Here is a 27,633-nt window from a genome sequence, read left to right as displayed (position 1 = left end):
TCTAGTCTACAGTAATAAACCAAAGTAAGATAGCCAGACAAGTTCATAGGAAACATATTTGCATAAATATTTTCATAGCATTATTTTAAATATTGGAAAAAAATTGATTATTTTTTCTAATTAATAGGAAGAGTCAAAGTAAAAAAAAAAAAAAATTGGTGTATCTTCAACAGGGAAGTATTTCCTTGAATTATCTATTTGCACCTACCATATGTTTTTGCTTTCCACAAAACTATCTTCAACAATATTTTCTGGCATGCAACTTGGCTCACTTTTATTTCCCTCCTGGAAACAAAACCATACCTTTATGTGTCAGTTTATTACAGAAGATGCCCAAATGTTCTCCTGTAAGTACAAATGTAGTTCTCAGAAAGAAAACAACCTTGATGGAAACGATGTATTATGTATGGCAGTGGTTCTGCTTTGGAGCTGAGCTGGATATTCTTCCCACAGTTCTGGGGGAATTACTGGCAGAGTTTCTTTGCAGATGGAGCAATACTACAGCTGTCCTTTACAAAATGGGAAAGCTTTAGATTCCAACTGCCCCCATTCTCATTTCCCTTCTGTGCTATTACTCTTAGGTAAACTGCATAAACAGACATTTTAAAGACACATCAGTAGGATTATTTCTCAGCCTTGTCAACTTTCTTCACCAAGCACACTTCAGCATTAAAGACACCATGCACAGGTTCAGAACAGAGAGGTAACACATGTAAAATAATAGACTATTTCCATTTGAATTAAATATGAAGAAAAATTTATGAGCAAATTCAGACAGATTAGCTAATTGAACAGCACTTCTAATATTTTGACTGTTAACTCCTACTTTCTGTGATGGGATCCTTATTAGAGCTATATTTTTGTAGGAAAAACATCCCAATGTTCACACATCTCCCGTGGTGGTGATTCATCATGCAAGCTGCTGCCTCATGCTTGAACATCGACAGCAGCTGATATTCCAGAGTGTCAGCAAAAGCATTAAAAAAAAAAAAAAGCCCCAGCTAATGTCCAGCACTTAATGCTATCAGTGATGAGGAGCAACTCCCCATCCATCCCAAGCTTGGCAGCCCCACTGGCTCTGACCCTGCCCCTCCAGGCCCAGGCGATCGCAGCTTTTATGATGGGATTGGTCTCTGACCCAGATACTGCACTGATTATTGAAGCGCTCGCTTGGCAGGAGTAACTCTGACCTACTGTGCTAATAATTTTGCTGATGGGAACTAATTAAATCCCAGACAGTCTACACACTCTCTTTAACCTAGCTGTTAACAAGCTTGTAATGAAACTTCAATCAAGTCACACTGTGCCCTGGGTAAATAAGCTTGTTCACACACATGCACGTGTGTCTACAGTCCTGTGGAATGAGTGAAAGTAAAATAAAAACAGGGTGAAAACAGCCTGAAGTGCCCTGTGTTTACATACATCTCATCAGTGACCAAGATAAGGATGAGAAATGAAAGTGGCTCCTTTCTACCTCTAGGGCACTTCATACAGGTCGAGTTAGGACAATCCCAAGGAGAGCTGGATCTCACAGCTGTGTAAGGATATCCCTCCTCTGCATGAATGCACCCGTGCTATGGAAACACACACTGAATTTACCTAATTAAATACAAAAAAATAAGTTTATTATACAATCTCAATGATTTGAAGTAATTTGATATCCATAGTTACTGTTCAAACAGACTAACTTCTAAATATATTAGAAAATTGGTGCCTAGAGTGAAGAGTTGCATATCATTCATGTTAGAATAGACTTGGTCACTTAGATTATTCTGAAACAATGTTTGCATCTGCTTAAATGTAGATGTGCTAACCCCCAGGATTCCAAGCAGCCATGGTTAAGACTTATAACAGAACTAAATCTAACAAAAAAAAAAATTATCTCCAAATGCTTCAGGCTGAAATACAAAAATAAAATTAAAAACAGAGGAGGTGAGGGGGCATTATCATACATGGCAAAAAGTCCCAACATACTATAAAATATTCTAAGTAGAAAGGAAATTTTGTGCACTCTGTATGCATGCATCACAAGTAATGGGCTAATGTGATCAGGTTAACAGAGAAAGCAGGAGGTAACAACATCACTTCTCTTGCTTAATCACTCAAAAATTCAGAATAATCAAACAGAAAATAATCTTTGTGGATCAGAACAATATATGTTGTCGAAAAGCACGCAGATTGATTGTTCTTCATTTCTCTTTGACAATTTTGAGCTTCAGCATAGAAGTGGTAGCTAATCATTTGAATGAGCCAAGTTCTGAAACAGCAGAAATTCTACAGAAAATAGCCTTTTAAATTAACCAAAACATCACATTTTAACAGATTAATACCTACTAGATTTCACTAAAGGTTTGTGTCTGGTTCTATGAAATATTAACTACGCGTACACAAACTTTACGACATAACTAAAAAATTAGATACCTTCTGTGAAAATTAAAGACAAGTGTAAGTGTAAAACTTGTATTTTGATCTAATACCTATAAACTGACACTCTTTAAAATCTTCTGTGCCACTGGTTTGCCTCCACCAGCCTCACCTACACTGGACATAGACACTTGGCTGCATCATGTACTTTCACCTCCGAAAAAGAGCACTAAAATTAAACACTCTCAAATCAGGCTCTTTGACCTTTTCTGATTACTAGCGTCCACTCAACCTTTCCAGGATGAATGGTAGGTATCTTTGTCCAAGACAGTTTATGCAGCAATCACAGTACTTCCTCTAAGTTAGATAAATTAGGTGGTCACTAAACAGGGAGAAAGGCCAACATCAATTGCAGCAAAGGTCACTCAGTTCAGTTATCATGTACTGTATTAAATTGTCATCAGATCTGAACAGCAATATCATCAATAACCCATCCAGCCAGAATGGCTGAGAATGTGTGAAAGCAAACACCCACTCTGTGGAGGACAGAGAGCAGTCAGAACACTCACACAGATCTGTAAGGCAAGGATGTGAAAGACCACAAAATAAACACCTGAAGGGACCAAAGGTTCTCATCCACCAGACTGGGGCAAAAAGAGATGGAACACACACCAATAAACTGGTGATATACAGTACAGTATATAATAAACTGGTGACATACAGTACAGTATATAATAAACTGGTGACATACAGTACAGTATATAATAAACTGGTGACATACAGTACAGTATATAATAAACTGGTGATATACAGTACAGTCTTTCCCACAGGACTATGAATGTCACCCTCTCTGCTACTACTCACGAGTACAAACTCCTTCCTTGAATCTTTGCCTCTCGAGGTTTTTTGGGTGTTCTAACAGTCACACTGAGAATGCCCTGCTCTTTTCAGCATTCCAAAGTACCTGCTTAGTTCTGCTGGGACCTCTTCACCAGAAAAATGCAATACAAGAATTACTTACTGGAAACTTTAAATAAATAAATATGAATTCTTTCCAACCTCTGGCACAGAAAACTGTTTTGTTATTTTGATCCAGTTACTGACTTCTAAATGTTAATAAAAGCCTCTTAGCTTTTACTCTAGCCAAGTCTTTACATTGTTGAGAAAAGCATTATTTCATCATTTTAATGAAATTAAAATACTTTAATAACTCTAAAATCCTCATAAATGGGAAGCATTCAAGCATGAAAATTTTATGCAATGTAACATTTATGCATTGTATGTGTTCATATTACAAGGAAATGTAATACATGCAGCCTGATTCCATACAGAAGGTTTATTCTTTGGTTTACTTTTTTTAAAGAGATACAATTGATTCCTTCTATTTGTGCAACTTTGCAAAAAAAACCAGCAAAGTTTATGCATTACCAAAATGCCAGAAAAGGCCATGCTCTTATTTTGCATATAAAGTCCCAGATTGCTAACTGAAAATACTCCTACTTTTAAACAATATTCATACTTGGATGTCTCATATTTTCAAATAAATCTCAATCTAATTTTCAGACAATCCATCCATTTGAAAACAAATATGAAAGTGAATGCCTGAGCACTTGCAGATGAAATCTATACAGTCTACTCAGGAATCTGCAAAGTAACAGCTGGTGCTGCAGCTGTTCCATTCAATCAGGGAAGACAAGCAAGACCATATGGCACATTTTTCTAATGCAGTTCTCAACACTGAACATCCAGGATACTACACTTAGGGGGAAGAAAGAGGGAGTTGAAATACAACCATTACTAATAATTAGTCCAATCCATCACCATTAATTTACCATTAATAATTCCTTACTAAGGGAAGGTTGCTCAAAACAGCAAAAAAGAAAGCCTCATCTAAGCCTTGTATTTTTCATTTAAGAATCATTTAATTACTTTTCACTATGTAAAGCAGTGTTATTTCTAAACACCAGGAATGAATCTCGAAAATATCATTTCAGGTTGCACTTTCAAGCAGGGATAGCATCAAGGGCTTTGAAGAAAGATAGATTAGTTCAGGAATCAAAATTTATGATGATGAAATTAAGGCTGAGACTTGAAGGCATCAAGGCACCAAAAAGAAAACACACCTAAAAATACAGGTTTAATCAGGAAAATGTTTCTTTTCTTCCTGTTACCTAGAAACTTTGTTTTCAACAAAGAACAAAATACAAACTTTTTAAAAAACTGTCAGAAAGAAAATTTTCTCTGCACTTTGAGAGAAGAAGTTAGTTGACAGAGATATGTATTTATAGAGATCATGATTTTATCTCTATATTCTGAAATGCATTTATAACAACCTGTCACCAAATCCACTGAACTAATGGCAGAATACTCTGACACAGAGAACACATTGTATGAAAACAACATGCTGAGAAAGTAGTATTAATAGTGCTGTGAGTTTTACTTATAACCAACCATTGTATTGACAGCTTTAACATATGTGCTTCTCAAAAAAAAAACCAAAAAAGAAAACCCCACAAATCTCTTTTGCAGTTATGAGCTTGGCATATATAATCAAATACTTTTTAAAATATACTTTTGTGACTATGTAAACTCTTAAAAAACATACTCTTAGTTTGTTTCAAATGTTCAGAAAAAGCTTAATACAAACAACAAAAATATTACATAATATGTGATTAAGTTGAAAACCCACATGAAGGAATTTCCTTATTTCATATATTTATGGCAAGATACAGATATCTGTTTCCTTATTTGGGCTCAGGTGCTCATCTTTTCTTAAACAAGTTTAGTTGACCTCCCTTTGAAAACTGTAAAGGGCTTTTGTGAAGAGTCAAATAAAATTGTCTTTTTCACAAATGAGGATTTTAAAGACATCAAAAGTCAAGTACAACAATCCAAAATGTCAGCAGCACTAGCTGCATTTCACAGCAACATTTACTGTTCCAAAGAGCACTCTTTATGATAACTCCACTGAACAGGGTGAATCCATCTGCCCCACTATTAGTCCATAGCTGAGAATGAAGCAGATAAACACCAAACTTTCAGTCTGAATTCACTGATTGAAGATCAAGTCTGAGACCATCTGCTGAGTTACAATAATCTGTCAGGATGTTAGAAATCCTGACACTGAGAAATAGACAGCAAAGATCTTTCTGATATATGAAGTAATTCTGTGCCATCGCTACAATGTTAGAGTCATTTCCAAGAGGCTACTTAGAATCACCACAACGTATTTAGGAATATTCTAAAAACACAGAAGCACCAGATTATACTTGGAAATATGTTCTTACAAGCACATGAGTAATAATAAAGTAGTCTAATAAAAGAAACTCTTAATTACACCAGGCAGAGCATAAATATTGCATTTCAAAACGCCTTATCCAATTTCCTGCTTGTAAACAATCTGCCAGTGTGAATAGTTGGATGGCACTGAAACTGCAGGCAACCTTAGAGCTACAAGGATGCTTATACATTTGTTACACCCCTGCAGCTGAAGGATTTGTTTACTTTCCAAACTGTACTGAAAAGCTACGTAAGGATACTGAATTGGGAAAGCAAAATCATCCTGGTACTTCACAAAAACAAAGGCTAGCCAAAATTATCAAAAAATAATGACTTAATTACTAATTCATCAAAAGGCATTGCACAAGCATGACCTTTAAAATCAAAATGGTCATTGCTTCTGTGCTGCTGGGATCAATTTCTGTATCTTTACCAGCAGATTGATGTATTATTATCAAGGCAGATAAAAGCAGCAGCTTGGAATCATTCTGAACTGCCTGACTCATAAATGGCTACCATGAAGTAAATTTCAATTTGAAAGCTTTTCCATTATGAAGGTTTTTAAACAACTTGTTCTCATTTTGAAACTCCTCTTGAAACCAGTTATTTTTAAACACCCACAGCATTCTCTGCTTTGGAAACAGAATAGCTGTGAAAAGCTTATTTAGACACAAAATCACTGCAAACAGCCAAGCCACGGGTACTCATTTACCAGATTTTAAAATTATGGGTATTATACTTGAAAAATTTAATTCACAGAGACTTCTTTGTTATTGCAAGGAGTAAATTCCTTTTCACCTACACTCTATTGAAATTTGATTTTTTTTTTCCTACAAATCCAAAGCACCTCAGAGCTGGGAAGAACCACATGAGCAAGTAGCATTTTTCATTACTTCAATTCCATAGAAGATTTTTCTTGGTAGGAAAAAAAAGGAGACAGAAATGGGCTGTGCACATAAACCAGAAGTGCTAAATAAGATCTTGAACCATTAACTACAAATGTACAGTAGCTATAAAAATTATCAAAAATCTACATTAAACTTCCCCCTCACCTAAAAAACACATCCTTCCTTACAACTGAAAGACTTAAAAGATGCTAGAATATCTTATGTTAATCTTAAACTCATATATTTGCTTTCTTACCAAGTCTGCTTGATAAAGCTACTTTGGCATTATCTCAGAATAGATTCTAACAGGCACCCATATTCCTGAAGGATATAGGAGTTACCTTTTCTAAAAATTATTCTAAACCAAGAGGAAAAACTGCCACTTAACTGCATTTCATCTTCTGCTTTCAGCTCCTTCTGACTCAAGCATTAGGTGTTATTCCTTAAATAAGGCATACAGGCTAAGCTACCTAATAGCCAAGAATCTCCTGAAAAGGGAATAAGATCAAGACACACCTCATAGGTTTGTTTTTTTTTTTTAAGTAGATTTTAACACGGTTGTTTAAACACAAGAAAATTGGCATTGGGCATTTTGTTTCAATGTATATTGTGTCAGCAACAGCAACTAAGACATATACCTTTAAATGAAATTGAAATAAAAATATAAGTGCACGAGCTTCTGAAAAGTCGGGTGTAACTCCAAGAGGACAGGAAAAAGTTTAAGCATGCCTCCATGATGGGGCAAACCCATTCATTGTCATCTATATTAAAATTTAATGGATGTAACAAAGGAAGTCCCGCTGCATGAAGAAAGTGATACTACAAAATACATATTAAACAAGATTAATTTTTGTTTTAAAAATATAAATTAAAATGCAAAAAGAAACCATCTAGAAATGTCTCATGGAGATTATTTCCTCCTTTACTATCCCATAAAAATGATGAGCACTTGCACTGTTACCTTGAGACATGACATTAAATTCCCAGGAGATAGATGTATATTAGCTTGGACTAAGAAACTTTATCTTCCCAATGGAAAAAATCAAACATAGGCACACTTATTACAACAGTTAGCTGAACTAAACGTCCTCCTAGAAAGATTCAAATTTACATCTCTCTTGACTGTGATGAAAAGAAAAAAATTCACATGTTTGTTGAAGGAAATGGAATTAGGTAAAAAGCAAAAATTCCTGTTTACAGATAGTATAGATATGTGTCATATTTTGTTTATTAAGCTTACACTAAAAGTTTCTCACTTTCTTAGGAAGTGAGGGAAAAGTTGTGATCTCTCAATGTCATAGACTGGATGATATCATGAGTATCACATGTGACAAGGTGGCTCATACCCTGGGAAGTAGAGCACAGCAAACCACTGACAGCTTTATCAATTTCCTGATCTGGCATTCCAGGTTATCTCTGAGGCCACAGGCTCTAGAGAACAGCAGCCTTCTGAAGCACCACATGTCTCCACAGAGAGTAGCTGAATATTAAATCCACTTGTGCATTGCCATCGTGACGTGTCTGATATCCAGGGCTTGTAACTTACACAGATCTAGACTATCATTAACAAAAGCACCCAGCTGGTGCAAGCTTTGTCTTCTTATTTCAATTCATCTTTGATAAAAAATTTTAGATGTTGACAGCATGAGATAAATAAGACCATCTTCAGGGTTCATCTTTCTCTTTGGAAGTACATTAACACAACATGACAAAAAGGATGAACCACTATTTCTTGATGCAGGTAGAGGCCTGTGGCAGTAAAAATATGTTTCTTCTCCAGAATACTGAGCAGTTATTGAACAGGCAGCTGGAACAGACCCAGGTCACAGCAAGAAACCTCTCATACAGCATCCATCAGCCCACTGAAACAAAAGAAGGGGAGGATATGGAAGTGCTAATACAAGCCATGTAAAAAAAAAAAAACTAGGATGAGGACCTAAAAACTGTCATTTGTACCAAACTAATAATCATAGATGATCGATCTGAAAAATCAGTAAAACCTCTGTGTTCTACAAAAACCTGTGTTTTAAAGAATAAATCAAAATGTTTCATTTCTCATCTATCTGTACTTGACATAGAGTTCAATATATTTAAGAAAACTATGCATACTATATCAAACTGATGGCAACTCAGATATCAGAGGAAAATGTCCACATTGTAGTTTTTGACTTTTCTGTTTGTGTGTGTTGTTTTATTCTCCTTGGTTGCTATGTCGCTTTTTTTTATGAATAGGTTCTGCATGAAAAAACTCCCATGTGCTTCATAACTTCCTTAAATAAGTGATTAGGAGTAAACTCAGTGAGTGGAAAGTGTATGTATTTGGGCAATGATCACATTTCAGAAGGAAGTAATTCTCAGCCTGAGGTTGGAAGTCACATTAAACCAATTAGAGTAACCATTATGTAAATGGCAGGTCCTGTGTTGCTTGGCACAGCACTAATCAGTGGATTTATCAGGAAAGATTAGACTTCATGAAGCACAGTTCAGCTAAGTCATAGCTGAGGGGCATGACAACTGACAAACAGTCCACTGGAGTAATCTAACCATGAAGGTAAAAAGGATTTAAAGAAAAAAAAAAAAAAAGAAAACTAGCTATACAACATACAGACAATAGTGTAGCCTTTCTATTACAGTCATAGAAACTCTACTGCTTAAAATATTTAGAATAAATGTAAAGCAGAAATTAGGAAAGACATGGTAGTTTGGGAAGAAAGAAGAGAAAAGGGGTTAATTATCCAGCCTCATTAAATTTTTCATCAGAAGCAGCAAACTATCATAGCTTGAGCATTTTCTTTTTCATTAGAGTGCTTTTTAATATTGACATCCAACCAATTATGTTCAAACTAATTCCCAGAATGCTGTGAGACTGTAGCTACTTTCAGAAGTTTTTCCACATTAATGAACTGTATTATTTTTTCATTAGAAGCTCCAGTGTGCTCTGAGACATACAAAGTGGGGAACAGAAAACCACCCTGAATAGAACATATTCTCCAAAAAGTCTTTGGCTTTCTTAATGAATTTCTCTCTTCAGGGAGTCTTCTTCATCTTTACTTTAAAAATTCAAAACCAAAAGCAGCACTTCTACTTCAAGTGGACTCCTCCTTTATAACCAATTGCAGCAAAATATGTGAACTCTGTGCCTTAGCTCCAGACACAGGTGAAGTGATAGAACACAAAATATTTATATATTTTTTATTTGATATGATATCTTCTATGGTCTACATTCCAATTTATATATTTGGGGCTGTTTTATTGTTTTTTCAGATATGCCTGACTAGATTAAACTACTTTAATAACATTCTGAAGATTTAATATGCCTTAGCTAATGATAGCTTGTTTCTTTTTACATACTCCCAATGAAAAAAAAAAAAAGTTAACAAAAAGGCATTGTATTATCTGATTTATTATACAGCAAGCAGGGCATCTTTTTTATGGCTTCTTAATACATTTTGTCTTTTCTTTCCAAAATAACTCTCTCTGGTAATATTTGCATAAAATGTGATGAATGTCTGTCCTAAAGGGGAGTGAAATTGCAACACAGAATTGCATTAGCAACTAATATAGGCATGACAAGACTGAAAACTAATTCTTTATTCTTCTTTTTAACATTTTGTCTTAAATTAAATTGCACCTTTTCTTCATCTCACCTTCTCCTTAAAGCCATATTTTGTTAATAAACACCTGCCTCTTGTTGTGCTACTTATCACTCTCACGGGATTATATACAAAATGTATTCCATACATAGATTAATAATAATAAATAATGATAATAATGAACAAGTTTCTGGATAGCAGTGTGTTATGCTGTCTGAGAAACAACATACTTAAAAGGACATGGGCTTATATACTGAAAAGAGCCTTTAATGAACTAAACCTGCAAATTCACAAGGCACATGCACAACCTTTGTAAAAGATACACAAGTTACTTAACAAGGAAATTATCTATCATCTTTCATAAAATGGCTTTCACCAAATAATAGCATCTATATGGGAACAGCAACAATATGTCATTTCCTCTAAGACAGAGGTTCATTGGTTTCTCTCTTTCTAGTCTCAAAATAATACCCTTATCAGTGTAAGAAAACCCATTTCTTAAATGACAGTGATGAAGACATTATGTAAGCAACAGATTGTTATTTAAAGAGACTTTTTTCTGCATGCATGGCAGTAATTTGTAGTTCACTGAATTGTCACACCATTTCTATCCATCAATTTCCTTTTATATGTGAGGCTTCAGCAAAATATACCTATTTTAAATACCTACTTCTGCATCCAAAAAGCAAACTCTTTACTGCCCAGTTTTGGCTTCAGTGAACCCTGACCCTTAAACACTATTACTTTCCTGTTAAGAGAGAAACCAAGCAGAATAGTGTTCAGAAGAAACTATGAAAAATGTAATCTAGAAAATTCAGAGACTTCAAAAGAAGGCATTCACCACATCACATCCTCTGAGCAAAAAAATGAACTTTTGCAGAGTTAAGATAAAAAAAGGCAAAAAGTGATACTACCTCAAAAAACAAGTTGTGCTATAGTTTTACAACAACTCACAATTTTAAGTTTACTCTCATCATGTGTAATTGGCAGTATACCTGGTAGAATAGCTCAAATAAGTACTGTGACAAAAGAACCAAGACTCAGTTATAATCAGTACATGTGCTTATCACCTGGATTTCCTCCATAAAGCTTTTAAAGTATATTTAACACAGAGGGGAAGAAAATATAAATGACCTATACAAATCTGTCATGAAGTGCAGTTTGTGAAGTTTCAGAGAGCACAGACAGTAACGTTCTCCTGTAGCTCCCTACAAAGACATGAAGTACAGCACACAACCTGAATTTCCTGGCTTTATGATTCAGGTACCCAAACTACTGCCAAGGCGTTGACATCCATATATCAAGTTGAAATATGGAGAGTCATGAGTCATTCATCCATGTCAAGTTAAAGACTACAAATCTTCCTTGCATGCTCTGTCACTTTATCACACTTCCTCCTCTTCCTTTCATTATCTCCTGCATGGCACCAAGCACACCTTACAGGAACAAGTCAGTCTTCCCAATGCTGCCATCTAAAAAGCAATGCTGACTGTGAACTTCTTTTAGGATTACAAAAACAAACAAATAAACAAGCAGGGAAAAAAAAAAAGTCATTTCAATGACAGCCTTAACAGTATACCTCTTAAAAAGAGCAAGCTCAGCAGCCATGAAGGTAGAATTTCTAAAAAGGAATTAGTGGTATAGAATAAATAGATTTCTTATTAGATGTGACCACTAATTCCAGCTGTGCCACTGTTCAGGAAGCTTGGATAATATTCTCCTTTTTTTTTAAATAGTTCTATTGGACCCATACAGCATTGTTCAACAATGCCTTTAGACCATCACATACAGATCACATATGCAAGCATGCACATAGAGCTATATATGGCATGAAAATAGCTTCCAGACTGATTCATTAGAAAAATCATGTTAGTTTAAAAAGTCCATATCTGTTCATATAAGAATTTGCCCCTTCACTCAGCCCCCTGAGTTTTTCAATCTCACAGTCTATTTTAAATATTTGATTTCAACATTGAAAAAAAAAAAAAAAACCTGCTAGTTGTTTACCCCATGCTTTTCACGTTTGAATTCTCCATTCACGTTAACTTTTCTTCCTTTTTCTCAAGTGTCCTGGTCTTCTCCACTAGATCCATTTTTGCTTGCATATGTCACTTACTACAAGTGTGCTAAAGCACTGGTACCTTGGGTACTGTCTAACAACTGTATCAAAAACCTCAAGACTCAAAGTTTCTTCTGTTTTGTTTTTGCACAGACCTATAGAAAACTATATTCATGTAAATGGCACTTTACAGACAAGCAGATTCCCAGTGTCACCTCTGCAAACCATGTGCAGAGCTGAGACTGGATTTAAGATCCAGCCTCTTTACTAGCTTATAACATAACTTTTGCAAATAAAGTTTATGTTCCCTGTTGCAAGATGTAGCAGTCTTATGACTACTTTAATGGGGTTTTTTTTCCCTTCTTGCTTCACCCTCTTCCTCTAATCCAGGAATTATTTTGACTGAAAACCGCAGGAAAATTAAATCAAGCAAAATTCCTCACAAAGTGTATTTGATTAAACCACCAGCAGAACACTGCAAAACAAGCAAAATTTTACACCACACAAGTGATCTTTTAGGATAATCAAGCACATTCATATAAAATTCAAAACAAGAGTTTTGCTACTTGCAAGAAGAAGGCATTACTGCTGTGAATATCCGTGAATGCAGAAATGCTAAGTAAATTCTACAAACATGCCTCTTCTCCCAATATCTTCTCCCAGCAATGCATTCTGGAACTATCACACAGAGAATCAGCTTTCCAAGGTTTTTTATGATGTTATTAATAAAATAATTCTCTCCTCCAGTACCCTCTAGTATGGCATCTTGATATCAGCTATTTGAACTATTGATGTTATGTGGATGCTCCTTTAGAATGTTAATAAATTATCTTCAGATCTTTGCAAACAGCATCTTTAGCATAATTATGTTGTTTTGTATAAAGCTGTGGAATATAGGAACACCAGCAAATGAAGAAAATTCAATTGTGCTAGGCATTATACAAACACAAGTCATTATAAAACAATCTCTCTCTGTTCTATTCTTTATTTCTCTAATGGCTCGGTGGTAAAATAGCTATTCCCCAGCACACATAAGGAGGGTTATACTATTGTTCACCAAGAAAACATTTCATTTTGCATAATACAGGAGGTAGAATGTAATAACGTCTCTCATTAAGAAATTTCTTACTGGATTAGTGGAAGTCATCAATCTTAAAAATGTTTGTCTCACTACATCAGAAACCCTTTCCAATTAGTACCTTCAAACTCACTTTATATAATACATACTGCGAGGAATGGTCACCCAATCTCTTTCCCCCTCAAAATACCTATGGGAATCTCTTACTGGTATTTGGACATGGGAAAGCTTGCTTTCTAGCAACATCATTCCCAAGGGATCACACAAGAAACCTCCACCTGAGCCACTCAGTAAGGCCTGTATCTCATGGCACTCCTCCCCTGAATCCACGTAAACACACCAGATTTTCCTTCTTTATTCCACAGACATGAAATTGTCAAAACAATCTTGGCAATGCTCACAAAGTACAGAAAGCAATTTAAAAACCTCCAGCTATTGTGGTCTACTGACAACTTTGAGCAGCACCAAAAATCAGAGTGCTAATTAATGCTGAGAACGTGCTGATTGCTACAATAAATGGCTGATGGATTTGGTTTGAAATTCCAGACACTGATAAGTTTAACACTGTACAGCACTCATATGAAAATGAGTGGGGTAAGCACTGGGATTTCCTGGGGGAGAATAATTTGTGCTAGCAGTAACAAAGTGCTTGCATTAACTTTCATTTGACTAAGTTTTAATATCCACATAGTACAGCTATTTAAATTGTGATTATTTAGGAAAACTTTTACCCAATAATATGAATTTTTAGGATTTCTCTATATGGTTCTCTCTTCTAATTGTTCCATTACTTTAGTGACTCCACATATTTTTTCTGCCTTACTAGACAGAAACAGACATAAGAAGAAAGAAAAAGCCATAAATAGAACCCAAGCCAATCCTACTGCTGCCTCCCACTGTGGGCTCCGTCAGCCCATCACCTTCTCTGTGGTGCTGCACAAATCCACCAGATCTTAAACTTCTGTTACTGATAATTTTAACATATCTCTACCCACCTAAGGAACCCACCACTTTTTTCAGCTTCACTAGTCTATGAAAGAGAAACAGAGATTTTGACTGGACATGCATCCAGAAAAAAGGGTCTTTCTGCTCTGTTACAAAGACAGGACTTGTTTTTGAACAGTCCACAGAAGAACAGAAGAAAGAAAGACACCTAAATCCAGGACATTTCAATAAACAAAAATATGTATTTTCCTTTACTCCAGAAATTACTTACAATACAAAGTTTAATGCACAATTTAATTTATACCATAGAAAAATTTAACTCAAAATATTGATTCTTCCTTGCCTTTGATAATACTGTACTTTCTATTATGGGAATTGGGCTTCCTGTTAAATCTGGAGTTATTGTGTTAAAAGATACACGCTTCTGTTATCTGAAGAACTCAGTGGAAATGCAGGATAAAAAATGACAACAAGTGAAATAGGGAACTGTAAAGTTAAACCCTGGTCTATATGGTATTAAAAAAACTGAATTAATTCAACACTGGATCCCAGCCTGCAGAATAAAACCCAAAGCTTTTGAGGCATTCTCCTATTCCAGCATTCCTTTGAGCTGAGGGATTGAGCTGATCCAGTTAGCATAAGCACTGCAGGGCACTTGCTAAAAACAATCCAGACATCCTCTGCTACCAGTACAACATTACCAACTCCCATTTTTGACTTTTCTGACAGCTCCAAAATGCCATCCTCCAAGTGAAATCAACCATTACCCTAGCATATAGTACTTGTCTATCTTAACTAGAGGTTCACACTATCAGCCACACTTTTCTATTTTCCTACTTCAAATAGGGCAAAGTAGATGTATAAGAAAAAGAATTTCACAGCACAACATTTTTATCCAAACATTTAAATATTTACTTTGATTTTGGTAAATAAGGACAGAATACTAAACAACATTTATAAATAATTTCCTTAAAGAACCCATTTTCTGCATCTCTGCCAAATATTCTGTTGCCAGGCTGCACTACAAGTCTTTTGCATAAATCAAAGACTTAATACATGCTTTGCAAAATTTCTTTTGAATAAAATATCTGAAAGGATATTTTATAAATGAGGGCAAAGAGCAACAGTGATGAACATGCCTAATGAAAATTAATATGTCCTTACTCAAGACCCAGATAGACAAGCCCTATTTGACTACATAAAATCAGATTTAACTGGGAGATGACAGCAAAGAGTGTGGTTGCTTAGATGCACATAACAGAGTGTAATAAAAGTGATAAATTCTAATTAATATGAATTTATGCAGTGTATGTGTAACCAACACTTAATCAGATTCTATCCTGGAGGATCATTTATATTTAGCAGTAATGTTTCTTTAACACATTTTGCTTGAATAATTTTTATTCTTTGAGAAGGTGATGAAATACAGTTTTTCTTAATATTCCTTTTATCTTATTCTGTAACTGAAGACCAGAGAATCAAAAAGATGAATCCCCAAAAACACCTTTTACAGTCAATGACAGTTTAAAAGTCTTGACAGACCTCTCTTCTCAAGGATATGCAGGCACCAGCTGAAGTTCACCATGCCATAAGTAGGGCTTTATTTTCCCTTGAAGAAGTCCTCACTGCCCTCTTTCATCATCATATGTGAATTCCCTTCCTGACAGTTAGGCCTCAAGATAAAACATCTTTTTCTCATTTAGCATTTTCCTTAGCATCCAATCCTCCTCCTCAGATCACTTCTTCATAATCTCTTTAAAATCAGGAGTTTCCTCGTTACTGACACAGGCTTATCTGTCTTCAGTCTCAAGGTACAATTACTGCAAGGAGTCTTTACTCAGATTTTAAAAACAAAACAAAACAAAACAAAAAAAAAAAAAAAAAACCAAGCAAACAACAACAACAAAAAAAAAACCCTCTCTCCCCCAAAAACAAAGTACTGGAACAAATGGGGGTTTCACTTATGTAATGGAACAGCTCCAACAAGATGGCACAGCCCTTGAAATTGCTTTAAACAGAGGTTTGGTTAGGTAATTTTTCTCTCTCCCTCTTCCCTTCTGATCATTCCTGTCAGTGTGTATTTAGGTACATTTTGAAATGCCTGCTGGATTGCCAGTCCTAGGAAGGACTTCTGTCCTCCTCAGGCATTAATATGAGATAGGAACACTCAGTACACTGAAAATAGGACAGTCCTAGGGTCATACACAGGGAAAATAAAATAGACTTTTTATTCTGTGATTTTATGAATTTTAAGCAAGAAAGATGTTAGAAGAGGAATTGCAGAACTGTTGAAAATTCCACTTTTGGAACCAAACTACTTTTAAACTAGATTTGGCCTTTAGAATGTGAAACCTAACAGGGATGCAATGGTACAGATGTGGTATTTGTTGCTCTCTGTGGGAAAGTAGGAAACCAAGAGGCTGAAAATCAGAAGAGACCCAAGTTCATATCAAGCAGTGAAGGGTGATTTGGTTACAAGATCTCAAAGTAACACCTTGAAACAGAAAACATTTGTTTATAGACTATGGAACTAGGAGGCCCTCTTGCCAAGGCAATGGAACAAGAATAAATCATATTCAGATGCTGTTGCCTGAAAAAGAACAAAAAGCAATTAAAAAGAGCTCTTGCCTGCAGAGTTTGCAACACCCCTCTGGCCCCAGTGGAAACCACCTGGCCCTCTGGTTTCACTCCAGGCCTCCACTACTCCAAAAGTACCAATGATATTCTGTATGTTGCCTACACACATATTATTTTCTTTCTTCTAATTCTTGACTGCATCAAAGGTTGAACAAGTTATCATCTAAGGACCAATTCTCATCTAGAAGACACAACATAAGCAGGAAAATACAGATACTAAATTGTTCTCTTCAGGAAACAATGCCTTTTTCCTCTTTCCACTTAAAATTAAAAACAGCACTGTTATCCAGAAAAAGCCCATTTCAAGTTCTACCCTTGTTAAAAAGAAAGGAAAACATCCAACTGCAATTGCTACACCAAAGACCAAGTCTCCGTATCAACAGTTGCAGACACTTGAAACAATTCTGCAGAGCCACATCTATCTGCATTGAGATCTGATCAAGTCTTTAAAACAAATAATAATAGAAAAGGCACTGCCTCCTGGATTTTTTTTTTCTTACAACTTCTTTTGTTACAGAGATATTAATCCAATGCTGCATTTTCCACTTCAAAGGTGTAATGTGCACTACTTGAAGCTGTTGGAAGATGCAATTTTAATGAGATCAAACCTTGCTGATTTTGTGCATTCTTCAGTAATTAATTAGCACATAACATATATTTATATATCTATATCTATTTATCTATATATATATATCTCTCTATATATATCGTAGTAACTGTAGGCAGGCATTACACCCAAAACTGACAGCACATCACAGATCAGCATGTGAATTCATTTAACAAAAATATATGAAGGAGAGGGTAGAAAGAAGTAAAAGAGGCTTCTGATGGGGCAAGAAGCAGCTATGCTTAGTCAGTTGTGTAAAGGAATGGTAAATATGTGTCCTGCATGATGACATGACAGACTAAGAAAAATATGCATCTTGATGTAAAGTGAAAAAAGTGAAAACTTCATGGGTGTCTTCCTTTTGCAATCACCAGTCATTGTTCCATGCAAAACTTACAGACAGAACAACATCTTAGCCCATGGTGGGCGGTACCACAAGATCATAAAGTGTCTTTGAATATGAAAATCACAGAATGGGTGAGGCTAGAAGGGACCACAGTGGGTCATCTGGTCCAACCTCCCCACCTAAAGAGGGTCATCCCAGAGCACACAGAATGGGATTGCATCCAGACAGTTCTTGAATACCTCCAGTGAGGGAGACTTCACAGCCCCTCTGGACAGTCTGTTACAGGGTAGGGTCACCTGCACAGTAAAGAAATTCCTCCTCATATTCAGATGAAACTGTGCATCAGTTTCTGCCCATTGCCTCTTGTTTTATTCCTTGGCAACACTGAGAAGAGCCTTCTTCCAGTCTTGACAACTCCCCTTCAGATTAAACTCAATAATATCCAGAAAAATTCTAAAGCAAAGTTAAGGTAGAATAAAAATGGCATTTGAGAAACTCACAGAAGTTTCGTGTAGCAGCGTAGAACTTGAAGCAAACAACTGCTCATTGCAAATGAAATCAGTTAAATCGGAGAAAGGAAATTACTCATGAACAAAACATGCCACTAAACATCTTTTCAACATAAACAGTTCAACACTTGGCAGTCTGTGTCAGCCCCACACCAATATAATCACAAGTCCCCAGTTTCACAACTTCTCTTCCATGAGTGGCTAAAAGATGCTGCTGTCTAGCTCAGATCATCAACCAGACCCACACCATGACTCAGCTCTGGGAATCTTGCTGTTTCAACACTTTTCTTTAGTTTATGTTAAAAAGCAAAGATGGCTTTCCCAGTGTCCACACAAAATGAAGCAGCTGTGTATTTGTAACCGAATAAAATTCATACTCCAGGTCTGCACAGAATGGAATGAGAAACTTTGGTGAGAAACCTAGTTTAATCACTTGAAGCTATAATCAACTATGCTTATTTAAATGCCATTCAAAACTCTGAAGGTCCATTAAACACACCAGAATACCAAATAACCACTCTCACAAGCCAAAATTTCAAAGCAGTTTCAGCTGGAGAAGTAAAAATTACTCAGTGATGGCACCCATATCACAGGATGGGTGGAGAATAAAGGGATTTCTAGAGATAACTTTTAGCTCAACCTCCCTGCTCAAAGCAGATTATTCACAACATTGTATATGTTGAACCAAAGACAACTAAACCCCCAATGAGTATTGCAATAACCTCAGATTTTTTATGGTAGCAGACAGGAGGATGGTAGTAAACAGGAAATCAAGTCCTCTGAGAGCTTTTCATGGATTGCAAGCAAACACTTGAAATTTGAATTAGAACACTCCTCCCCTCTTTCCAACAAAACAACAACAACAACAAAAAACCTTCAAACCCCATAAAAATAAGAAAACAAAAAAAGGAAACTATTATTACATAAAACAAAGCATGCCTCAACTCAAACCTCATAATCATTGCAGATTATGTTTTCTTAAGGATGCCCTTGACAATAATGCAGTAAAGCAGTATAGAAGACACAGAGTAGACATTATTTCAAAAACCTTTAGAAATAAAAACAAGAGAGATGCAAGTCATCAACGGCACTTAGAAAAGCTGATGACAGACTAAATTCAATACAAAAATAGCATGGTTCTCAAAAAATGGACATAAGAGGTCCCAAAGGCCTATAATCAAGCTAATTGCCTTGACAAAGTCTCAGCCACATTGTCCTGACCTCTCTCATTCACAGAAGAAGGAAGATGTCATCTGAAGTGCATGAGCTCACTACTGTTCAGTTTTGTTTTTCTCTCTGATACTTCAGCTGAACTCTGTACATCCCATACTACATGTCACTTCAGACCACTGACCAGCAATTCTTCCAGTTCACTTCCTAGATCCTCCCATCACTGGAGGGAGGGAAAACAAAAGAATTCAATACGCAGCTAAGAAAAAGAGCGCAAAAATCTAATTTGGAGCCAAACACATATGCAGTGTCCTATTCACTGCATCTTGCCTTTCATCATCTGAAAAGAGCCACTCTTGTTTTTCATTACTTGTGTTTCATTGTGTTTCCATTTCATCACTGACGTTATGGCTGCAATATTTCTTACTGTAGGCAAAACAGGCAAGAGGTGTCACAGAAGAAAAGATGAAGGGAAGAGCTAGCTCTTCATCAGGCAAAGTAATTGGATCATACCTGTCCTACACAAAAGTTTCTTAAGAGCAGCCTTTGCCAGGAAGGGGGAGAAGACAAAAGCCAAGACAGTTTCCTTGGTGCTGGTTTAACTGACATGACTTCAGAGCACGTGTACTATGTGCAAAGTGGAGTTAAGTCCATAGCAAACTGATTGCACGTGTTCTTAAGTAGTAGTTCACCAGAATTATTATCCTCAAACTATGTTACTGTTTTAATGTTTTTAAATACAATCCATTACACTGTTAAGTGGAGACATAATAAAATGCTGGAGAGTTTATTCTGCTGATGCCTAGCAACTTAGGGTAAATGTGAAATGCTTTATGAAAATGTTATATTATTACTGTGCCTTTCCATAAATTGTGCATATATATCATCTCTTTTTAAGTGTCTGTTGAACATTTACAGATCTGTAATGGAACTGTAAATTGTTTTTAATTTGTCAATAGTTTAAAGGGGAAAAAAGGTCACTGTCATTGTGTAACCCATCTTGCAGTCAGGAGTGAAAGTTGCAAAGGATTTTCCCTTCTTCAGATTTCTCTTTCTAGTGTTATTGGAAAGCTTGTCTTCTTGTTTAAATGAATTTCCTTTTAATCTCCTCTCTGAGCAGCTGGATAGATGGAGCCTCTTAAAAAATTCAGGATATCACTGTAATTGTAAATTGATCCGCTTCTGTGGCAGAAAGCAGTGTCCCTCCATCTAGGAAAGAGACTGTCTGCTCCAAGTTATTTTTCAGACAAATGATTAATTTGCAATCGCTCCTATTATTGTATTATCCTTTAATGAAAAACCGCTGTTAAAACAAATCTACTACTTTTTGGATTGTTTTGTTCCTGGCAACATACAGGAAAGGAAGCTAACTGCCAAAGCCAATGTGAAATATTTCCCAGTGAGAAATTTTTAAATTTCCTAAATTAGAGTTTGAGTCTACTTACATATGAACTACAACTGTATCAAGACAGCTAAAATGCACATGTTCATCACTGCTTAAGTCATGAATTAATGTAATACATTAATAGACACAGGAAAATCCCCCACTGATTTTCAATGCAGAGTTGAGGTTGAAACACCGTTATGACTATGCAATCTTTAAAACAGACACGTAACTCATTAGGATCAAAGTAGGGGAAATTATCCATCTACTGTGGTGCTGAATCCACATAACCTATTTGCCTTTGGCTCTTTGGTTATGAGATCTAGCATCACTTGGATTATTTCACCTAATCCATCATTAGCTTTCACGTGTCCTATATACCGTGGAATAAACCTAAATTTAACAAACCCAACTCCCCATCAATTACCACACTGAATATATTACGTGTCAGCACAGGACACAGAGATTAGATGTGCTGAATCACATCTTTCTTTGTGAAAATTCAGTATGTTTAGAGCACTTTTAACGATGCTGACTCCAATTGTAATAATTGTTCCTTCCCACTGATGACAGGCACTAATGCTCTGACCTTTATGTACAACACAGAGCATCTAAACAGAATTAAAAATATATAAGAGATCCCAGTAGCAGTGCCACAGACTCAGAAATGTGGAGTTTTTTAATTACAATATTTGCCTGGATGGTGGAATCCTGTAAGATGACCTATTTTCCCCCTATAATCCTGCCAGAAAACATTAGTTATTTAGATTAACTTTCTCCCTCCACATACACAAAGCACACAAAAAGCTTATCACTTACAACAAAAACTCAACGCGCTGCTGTCGCGTTATCACAGCACCCTGACTTACCAGTCTTCCACAAATACACCGATGAAGTTTGAAATTCACTTTGTGCCCGAGTGTCCCAGCTCGCCAGCAGCAGCAGCAGCAGCAGCGCTCCCACGCACCGGGCGGGCACGGCGGCAAGCCCCGGAGCGCGGCAGCGAGCAGCGCTCCCCTCGCTCAGCCCCATGCCTCCAGCAGCCGCCTCCAAAACCCGCAGCGCCGCCGCCAAACCTTCCTCCAGCGAGCCGCCCCTCCTCAGAATTTCTTCGCGGGCAGGAAGGGACCGCAAACCTCTCTCCCGCCGTTGTGCATGGCAGTAGAAAAGGAAAAGCTGTTTAACACCGGGGAACAATAGAGTCCGCGCTGGCTCCGGCTGCTGCTGCAGCAGCTCCTCGTGCCGGTATGGTCGCTGCTCCGCGCTCTTCCATTCAGCGCTTATAGCGGTTTTCCATCAGCTAAAAGCGAGACAGCTGTCCGCAGGGGGCTCCAGCTGACTGAGCAGGTTATCTTGCTCTGGGAGGCAGCAGTAGTCATTTACACCAGCTGGAGAGAGTGAGAGACAGAGAAACAGGGATGAGGAGAAACACAAATAGCCCGGCGCTGTAATCTCAGTGCAGAGAGTGACTGCAAAAGGCTGGCTTCCCAGACACGTCTCTCCCTGGAATATCCCAAATGATACACATAAGAAGAAAAGAAGAAATCATCATCAGACATGCTTCAGAAACACAAGTCATTCGACCAGAACAGAATATAAACAGAACAATACATAACAATTAAGAGAGCATCAGACGTTTGTCCTGGTAATACTATATACGCTGCATTAACCATTCTGTAAACAACAAAAAAATAAGTGATTACACATGCATTGAACAGACAATTAAGACCATATGAAGGCAAATATAAGAAAATCTAGAAAAAAAATAAAAAACACTACCTTGTCTCGCATATATTTATCAAATCTATTTCAGGTAATGGCATACAGCTGTCTGCTCTGAGGAAAGATGAATATGTGTATATGCTAATGTGTATGTATGTGGAAGCCCACCACCTCTGTGGTAGATGAAGTGTGCACATAATATATAACACAAGATAACATCCTTTCTTATCCAGCAAGTATGTACACATATATACATGCATAAACGTCAACTGTGTAATTTAAAATAATTTGAAGATCAAGTTATCAATCATTTTACATATGAAAGCATGCAGGATACATTAGGCTGTCAAGATGGTACAAAAACGTGGAGAGAGACAAAGCTTTTTAAACAGGGATCTTAATCTCTCCCACCCACTAAGCAGTGAACAGACACTATAACAAGCCTAAAGATTTGGCTTCTGACACCTAAACTGGGAAGCAAATGAGGAATTTTCAAGAAAACCAACATCATATTCAGAAAGTTACATTAAAAATGCAAAGAAAAATACACAGTAAGAGCACAGGACCCAGAGTTGAAAAATGATGGAGCTATTGTTGTTTAAAGAAGAAACCTTCAGTCAACCTCTCTTGGGACGCCTGTCATTTTGCACAACCTTCCCAGACTCGGCCTTTTCACATGCATTAGATTAAAATCAGTTGTGATCAAATAATTCCCAAGTCCTTGCCTGTTTAAATATTCTGACATCAGAGCAAATTAGCAATGTTGAAGGTTGCAAATTCGTCTTTGTTTACTTTCCACTCTGTTACGCCTGTAAGAGGGAATTAAAGGCTCAGGGAGCTATAGCACCATGAGGCTGTGATTAAGAGAGATAAGCAAGTGTGGATTACTGTTCCTCAGCTGTTGAAAAACAGGCAACAATCAGGAGATTATAGGTTGATAAGGGATACATAGAAAGCCATGATCTTAACAAATTTATAGCATCCTGATCCAGAACTTGTACCCTCAGCTAAAAGCACTTCAGGAGATACATTTTATTCCCTTCTACATCATGCTGTATTCACTTTAGAAAGCATGGTTTCCTCTTCAGCCTTTGCCTTGTGCTAGAGAGAACACTGATATAAACCAAATTTTTTTCTGAGTTCATTGATTTTCATCAATTTTAAAGCTACATCTGTGGTTAAGTTAATCACACGCACATTATTTAACAGGCTGTGCAGAGGGGCTTGAGAATATTTGACATAATAAAAATAATGGCAGCTTCACAGTTTATGAAAAATAGGATTAAGAATCTAAGCATTTAAAGAAGTTTTAAGAACCTCAGGAAATCTATGACAATAGCTCTATTGACTTGCATACTTAAAACATATGTAGCTTATATATTCCTTGGAAAAATTAAGAGTAAACATTGGCTTTTTAGCCAGAGCTATGCACGAGAGGAAGACTCAAGTTTACAGAGAGACTAGGGGAAAAGGCACCCTTTTCAGAGTTATTAAATACAATGGATTCTATCTGGAATTTTTAATGAATGTATAAAGAAAGCCTCTGAGAATATTTTGTACGTGACTCAGATCATCTGGAAACATCATCAGGGAACAGATCATCCATGTAGTTGGCACAATGAATCAAAGTGGGTTTTGACAGCAGAACAAAGCAGCATCATGAGAGAGGGTAAGCACATGTACACAAACACTCAAGTATTTTCTCATATTTGTGCAACTACAGAACTGCACATTTCAAAACCATTAAAATATAGATTATCAAAGTAAAATATTTTCACACTGCTTTTTATGGTTTTACCATTTTATCAGTCACAAAATCAATGAACCACAAAATAATAATTCCACTTTATTTTTTGTCAGAAGATATAATGAATTAAAACTGTTCAGAAATAGGTCACAGAGACAAAATGGAAGGAATATTTATTATGCAAAAAGTATTTGTGTGTCTGGAAAAAAACAGAATTTCTGAAGAGCTGGTTTTGGGACCCACTCAGTTGCTTATGCCTTACATGCACTCATCTATTACTCAGGATAGGGAAAGGGCAGTGATTCCCCAGGCCAAAGAGTAGGCTGGTGCCTGAAGACAAACACCAATGACAATCTCACCAATCTAACTGCAGGACTTCTCAAACAAGAGGGAATATATCCTGATTTTCAGTTTCAGTTACTGACAGCTGCCTTTCTGGGAATGCTGTTGTTAGCCATTTCCAGTGTACCTGATGCCTTATTATCCTCTTCTATTTGCTACAGTGAACGTGGGACCTCCCTCCAGTAAACAATGCACTATTTCCAGCCTACTGGCAATCTTCTAATATATACTTAACAATCATAATTTATCAGTTGTTCATGGCTTAGACATTCCCAAATAAATGGCTAAGTATTTCTGAGAAGAAGCCTCTAGAAAAAGCATGAAAATAAACTACAATTGACATTAGTAAGCATATCACAAACTTAATAGTGCAATTGTTGCTCCTTAAAGCACCAACACGTGAGCCTCAAGAGACAGAATTATATATTTAGATGTAGAGGTGGCACTTGGAGTTATGGTTTAGTGGTGGACTAGGCAGAGATAGGTCAGTTACTGAACTCCAAGATCTGAAACATCTTTTCCAAACTAAATAATCCTATTATTTTATTTGAGGCAAAGCAGCTACAAGAAGTCTGTAAACTACTCAAACAAATCATTGGCAACTTAGCACCTTTTCATTTTTCTTCAAAAAGTATGACTAACATCAAAGACCTTTATCAAAATGACAACATGTTAGTCATGAAATATTCCAATAACTTTGCTCACATTTCCTAGCATTAAAGAGTTAGAGGACAACAAAGTAAGCATGAAATACCTCTTATTTTTTGGAGAGGGAAATGATAAGATACATATTTCAATATAGAATCCACCTGGCAGTATTCCTCTGCTAGCAGGCAGTCACACCCTTCTCTTTATGAAAAGCCATGAATCAAAGCTTCAGGATCATATTACCTTATATCCTGATGATGTTGTATTTCTACACATAGTAAGGCCAAAAAGCACACAAAGACTACTAAATATATATACACACATTTGTTGCTAGAGTAAGCAATACACAACAAAGAGCAGTGTTCAGCATCACTTTCATCTGCCTTCCATTTCAGACTGGTCAAGCCAGAAACCTTTAGAGAAATTTCAGTTAATTTTTGTAATCTATGGAAGATGCTTTATAAACTCTAAAGCGGCACCCCACTAAACCCTCTGTGCTGCATGAGTACTAGACTAGTACAAAAAACCCTCCAGAATGAGTACTAGAAGGGCCAAATTCTAGAGAGTGAAAAATACTTTATTTCTTGTGTAGTAAAGTGAAAGCCCTCTTCATCTGAACTGTGCTAGTTTTGATTGATCTCCCAGACCTTTCCCCCTCTTTTAGGTATAAAAATAACAAATATTGCCAAAAACAACTAAGTCACCTATCTCCTATTCATTTAGCTCTAAGGTTATAATGAGTTTATTACAGCCAATGCCCACTGGATAACAGAGTCACAAATATTTCTGATAAGTATTCTGAATTTGTACCATGCTGATCTGGTGCTGTTGCCGTATGAGGTAGGATGTCCTTGGATATATCCATTTCATGGGATGCAGTGGCATGGTTGCCCCCCTAACTTTTAGAGAAGTGAGGAAGGTGCAGTGTGTTCCCTTACATGCATATTTCCTTGTAATATCCCTGATCTAAATAATTCACATAACAGTTAAAAGAAGATTTTGTTCTCTTCATTCCTTGACAAACTTACAGGCCTAAATTCTAGTTCTGCATGGTGTGAGAGCCTGACACTCATGAAGGTATTTCACTATGGTGACAAGCATATTATAATCATTCTCTTCAGATGGGACCTGCAAGAATTTTGTTAGTTATTGAGTACTTCAGGCTGGAATAAGCTGCACAGGGGTCTTTTAATCTTTGCCGCACAGCATTAAGAACTCTTTATCAGATTCAGAGGCAGTCTCTTATTTTTATTCATATCAATATTAGGGATCCTAGTCAGGGAAGCCACAAAAACATGCTACACACAAAAAATCTGAAAAAAAAAATTATGTTAATTTTTCAAAATATGCCTGCTCCACTTTTTAACCCCAAAATTGCAGCTGAAATTATTCTTTAGGAATCCTAAACATATGGCCTCTAGGTGTCACACTCGACCATGTCATAGTATGCTATTAGAAATTTCTATTTTGCTTTCACAACAGGTAAGAGGCCTTGATTTCACCCCTTCAGGGGTTTTTTGCCACATCCCCTTTATAAACTTGCAATTTTTAAAATAAAGAAACAAAAGCATTAAAGAAACAAGTTGCAACAAAGCAACCCAGCCTCTTTCATACAAGTAGTACAATTATTTATGGTCTTCCCAGAATAACTGTTTTTGCAAACGTCACGATGCCTGCTAAATTTGTTTGATTCTTTTAGATCATGGATTTGGAGAACAAATTATGAACTCAAAGAGTCATATGTATAAATGTCAGAAAAGTAAGAAAGCATTACATGTACAAAGAGACTGGAGTATATTAATAATGCACATATAAACTCTTCAGCGCTTCCTGATTACTACAAAAAATTGCCACAAGAAAAAGTTATTTTTGAAAAATTATTGAAGATTCTATTTACAGGAATGATTAGAAACATCTCCTAATCTAATTCTGATTTTATAAATTCTTTGCTTTTATTAAGTTAAAAATTCTTATATATATTCTGATATATATTTTTTAAGGTTTTTGTTTTATTGTTTCATTATTCTGGGGGAGGAAGGGTGATGTTTTTTTGGTTTTTAATCTATTTCATACCTCGACATTTTCATAGCCATTCTGGACACATTCATAGCCATTGGTATAGGTACAGGGTGGGTTTTTCAATTGCAAAAAAACCCCTTAATAATAATGTAGGCAACAAAATCAACATCCTTGGCATGAAATACAGAAAGCAAGCATTCTTTGTAAGGAGAGCGTGCTGAGGTACAGCCAGTATGTCTAGAACTGCTTGCTGGGAGATCAAGCTAGAAGAATTCAAGTAAGAAATCAATGAATTTA

General features: G+C 36.4%; 1 protein-coding gene across 1 annotated transcript in view; it reads right to left on the bottom strand.

Annotated features, from left to right (window-relative positions):
- Window positions 1–27,398, bottom strand: part of THSD7A (thrombospondin type 1 domain containing 7A) — a gene marked incomplete at its 5' end in the record, with an annotated part of 192,260 nt that extends 164,862 nt beyond the window's left edge. The window contains 2 exons of the mRNA XM_084209618.1: window positions 21,728–22,137; window positions 27,391–27,398. Of these exons, the coding sequence (XP_084065744.1) occupies window positions 21,728–22,137; window positions 27,391–27,398 (418 nt within the window). The remainder of the gene's footprint in view (window positions 1–21,727; window positions 22,138–27,390) is intronic.
- Window positions 27,399–27,633: the final 235 nt, after the last annotated feature.

Source organism: Fringilla coelebs (genome assembly GCF_963513975.1).
Source record: "Fringilla coelebs genome assembly, chromosome: 1".
Lineage (NCBI taxonomy): Eukaryota > Metazoa > Chordata > Aves > Passeriformes > Fringillidae > Fringilla > Fringilla coelebs.
The sequence above is the reverse complement of the archived record's forward strand: the minus strand, read 5'-3'. Positions and strand labels throughout refer to the sequence as shown.